The sequence below is a fragment of the Agrilus planipennis genome, unplaced genomic scaffold (genome assembly GCF_000699045.2).
Source record: "Agrilus planipennis isolate EAB-ADULT unplaced genomic scaffold, Apla_2.0 scaffold134, whole genome shotgun sequence".
Classification (NCBI taxonomy): Eukaryota; Metazoa; Arthropoda; class Insecta; order Coleoptera; family Buprestidae; genus Agrilus; species Agrilus planipennis.
This window is the reverse complement of record NW_020438860.1, coordinates 665,397-669,399: the sequence shown is the minus strand read 5'-3', so window position 1 is coordinate 669,399 and position 4,003 is coordinate 665,397. Positions and strand designations below refer to the sequence as shown.

The following is a 4,003-nucleotide window of genomic DNA, read 5'->3' as shown; positions in this document are numbered from 1 at the left end:
TTTAAGCCTTGGCTTTTTATCCTTTTTCTTGGTAACGCTTAAAATTAATTAAAATTTCACAATGGATAATTAAAATATAAAAAATAATTGTAGGTACAAATATTATACGACAAAAACGAATTAAAATTAATCAAACAATAAAAATACAATTATTCTTCTGTCCTTTGCTTTCTGTTTAACTTAGTTTTGTTCAGCAAAACATTTATAACAAGGACAAGAATATTCTTTTAAAAGGTCATAAGACAATAAGGGAGCCGTTTTGTTATCCCCCTCCCCCTATCATCTTTACAACCACTTTTAAGTACTTGCGCCCCAAATACGAGACCTGACTCATCCTAAAGCATTTACTGTTGCAATTGGACGTAATTGGCTGGAAAGAGACCGTATTTTTCATTACAAAGACCCCTCCACCATCCCTCGTCGATCTATAAACCCTCCGACGTGATATATTTCCTTACTAAAACTTTAAAATAAAAGGAGAACTTACCATCTCTACATGGGTTATAATATCATCTGGATCAAAGGAGATCTCATCGTCTGCGGCAGCTTGATAGTCATAAAGGGCGATGGCCGTGAGCCCTGTGTCAACCAAATCTTCCTCTTGAATAAACTCAGGCTCCGCTGACGCAATCATACCTTCTTTAATGATTTGCTCAGTTTGGGGGACCTCACTAACCTGTGACCATAAGTATTTTAGCCTTCTTTTCAGAAAGGGAAACAATAAAATACCTGTCGTTGTATAGGGAATTCTTTTGGATCCTCTGCATGTGCAATCTCTTGTTGTTGAGGTCCTGCTACCTTTTCTGGCACATTTTCGCGTTGCTGCTGTTGCAACTGACGTAACTCTTCCAGTTCTTGTTTCACCTGAGCCAATTGAAAGAGAATACAATTCAGAATGAGAAGAACTATTACATATTTATAATTCTGCATAAGTTCTTTTTTAAACACAAAATTACCTGATTTGAACAGGTATTTTCCTTATTTTCATTTGCTTGTCTACTAAACTGGCTCAATTTCGTCTGATCCAGTTGTTTTGGCGTCGTCCTTGCTCCAGTTCCTGTCATTGTGTCCTGCTGACTTTCTTGTTTCAAAAATGCCAACTTGGACATGTCGATTTGTCTTGGGACATGTTCTGAAGTCACTGTTGCACCTAAATCTTTCGCCGTGTCGTTATTAAAAACCGCAAGTTTTTCTTTGAAGTCAGTTTTCCTTGGGGCTTGTTGGGTAACTTGCTGCACTGTGCTAGTTTGCTCTGAGAGCTAGGAAAGTAATTTAGGGATTAAATTCAAAAAGTGCACTTTTTTCTTTAATCTGTTGACACTCACCGTGTTCTCAAACTTGGCTCTAAGTTGTGATGGTTTGGCTTCTCCAATTTCAGGCTTAACCTTGGTATAATTTGTACCAACTTGGGAGCATTTATCATCAAAAGTAACCGCTGATTTATCCATACGATCGGTTTGAACACCGAATTTTCCTCCAAAACCTTTCTTATGATCCACTTGACTCTCATGAATGTGTGGGGCCTCGTGATGGTCCCAACCGAGTGCCGATTTATCAATTCTATCATTTTGCACCCCAAATTTTCCTCCAAATCCTTTACTGTAATCTATAAAATAATAGTATGGACTTGATACTTAAAAAATGCCGTTATTTTCTTACCCTTTTGAGATTCATGTTTTTCTAACTTTTCCACATGGTCCCATCCTAAAGCTGATTTATCTTGTCTATCTTTCTGAACTCCAAATTTTCCTCCAAATCCTGTTGCATAGTCTTTTTGTGAAGCATGCTTTTCTGTACGTTCTTTGTAGTCCCAACTGACAGCACTCTTTTACAATAAAAAAATATAGCGTATTAATGATACAAAACTAAAATTTCTTTTGTTCTTTACCTTATCAATTCTATCACTTTGTACTCCAAATTTGCCTCCAAATCCTGTACTATAGTCTTTTTGAGATCCGTGCTTTTCAACTTTACCAACATAATCATGTCCAACAGCTGACTTATCCATTCGGTCAGTTTGAACACCATATTTACCCCCATACCCATACGATGCATTAGGACCTTCCTCCAACATTTTCTTCTTCATTAAAGCATCTTCCTCTTTAATTTCTTCTCTTAACTTTTCCATGCTACAAACACAGCAGTTTTTATTTTGTAGATTTATATAGTATATTAAAAAAGTTAGGTTAACTACTTTGATGACTCATTATCTTACAATTATTACACTTAAAAACGAAAGTCTGAAACTTACTCTATTGCACCTGCTGTCCTTCCTGAGCCCTCTACAGTTGTGGAACCCCATCTCTGCTCTTCTTCAGTTACATTATTTATAAAGTCAGGATCGGTTTCCCAATCGTCATCTTCGACGTCGCTTTTAATATTTATTTGAGTACCTGCAGCAGCTTTCCACATCTTAATTTCGGTATACTTTTATGAGAAAGGTTATATATTTCACTAATTAGAATATTTTTAACAAATAAATGGTTATCACAATAAACTATCTTGGCACCACCCGGTTCATATTCATGGTCAGAAACGTCAGAAACCATAGATAATAGACATACAAAGAATAAGAAACATAGATAAGGGTCAGAAACGTCAAATTGGAAGAGCTTTACAGCATTGAAACAGGAGGGCGCACTGTAATTGTTGCAAAGTCCGACTTTAACCTTGAGCACTGGGTTGAAAGCGTTCTCTCCGGGCCAGGCACTTACAATCTTCGTACTTGAAACCTAAAACTTCAAACCATAGAACTCGGCTCCTATAAACTCGGTTATAAAGCTTCCATAGAAAGAGTATTGATTTTCAAAGTTATTAGGTCAATGTCACTGTGTTAGTAGGTCACAAAAAATCGATAAATTATGACATGCAAGTATGTTTACAAACAAACGAAAAAAAGTAAATATCAAAATCCCTAATAAAAAAAAGAGTGAAACTATTCGCACCATTACACGGGCGGCACGGGCTACACGGGAACCCGTGCCACGGGTTCGCACCACTGCACGGGTAACACGGGTACCCCGTGCAAGGTAAAATTACCGTATTTTTCACGGTTTTGGCTTGTTAATAAATGGATTAAATTGAAAATTGTAAAGGATCATTGTTAATTTTCATTTAAATATCAAACTTATATATAAGTTAATTTACATTTAAATGAATATTAAATTGAACTACGTAATGTCATTTATTTGGATTCATATTTTATTTATTAGTATATTGATGTCTTTAAATTATTTATTATTTTATATAGAAACATATAGGAATTTAAAATATAACATAAGCGAAACAATTAGTTGTTAATGAATTAATCAATTAAAAACTATGAATTAATAACTATCAATTTTTATTTAAAACTCACTTCCTTGCCGTCACATCTTTGCAGTTCGAGTATATTTTAAATTTCATTTGTTTTCGTTAGACCTAATAAACAGTCGTTGGTTAAAAGATGCACCGAATTCCGCTATAATTGAAGATCCAGAAAATCTATCAAAAATAAATGAATCTCTGGAGAAATTAACTTTAGAAAATCTGGACATCACAACAACGCCAAAACGAAACATAAACTCCATAAATGCCCGAAGGAAAATATTAAAAACATTAACAGATGATCTGATAAATATAGTAAGTCTCTCTACTGCAAATAAATTTGAAGAAAAAATACAAGTTCTGAAAAATCTCGCCATATCTTGGAGAAAAGGTGAAAACGTAGAAATCACTGTTTTGAAAGATCATCAAGACAAAAAAGAGACTGATATACAACATTCGTCTTCGATTATGATACCACCAAAAATTTCAATGCAGGGTCGTTGTAGCGGTGCTTTAAAAACAACACCCTACAAACGTAAATAAAAACCGCGTGTTCCTATATAAAAAAACAAATAAAAAGCCCTAATGCATTAATATTAACGCCGTTGATTTTGATATGATACTTATTTTATAATAATTTCATTTTTATATAAATATTTTTTTATGAATTGTTTTATATTTATTATTTGTATGGACA

General features: G+C 34.3%; 2 protein-coding genes across 2 annotated transcripts in view; both read right to left on the bottom strand.

The window, feature by feature from the left end:
• Positions 1-2,746, bottom strand: LOC108739004 (src substrate protein p85). The gene is made up of 8 exons (XM_018472662.2): positions 2,252-2,746; positions 1,889-2,129; positions 1,660-1,825; positions 1,326-1,606; positions 957-1,259; positions 730-864; positions 488-676; positions 1-425 (listed from the first exon to the last, which is right to left on the bottom strand). The coding sequence occupies exons 1-8, from the start codon at positions 2,410-2,412 to the stop codon at positions 345-347; spliced, it is 1,557 nt and encodes a 518-aa protein (XP_018328164.1). The 5' UTR covers positions 2,413-2,746; the 3' UTR covers positions 1-344.
• LOC108738999 (transcription elongation regulator 1) overlaps positions 1-4,003 on the bottom strand; it is a 69,199-nt gene that overhangs the window by 13,179 nt on the left and 52,017 nt on the right. The window lies entirely within an intron of this gene.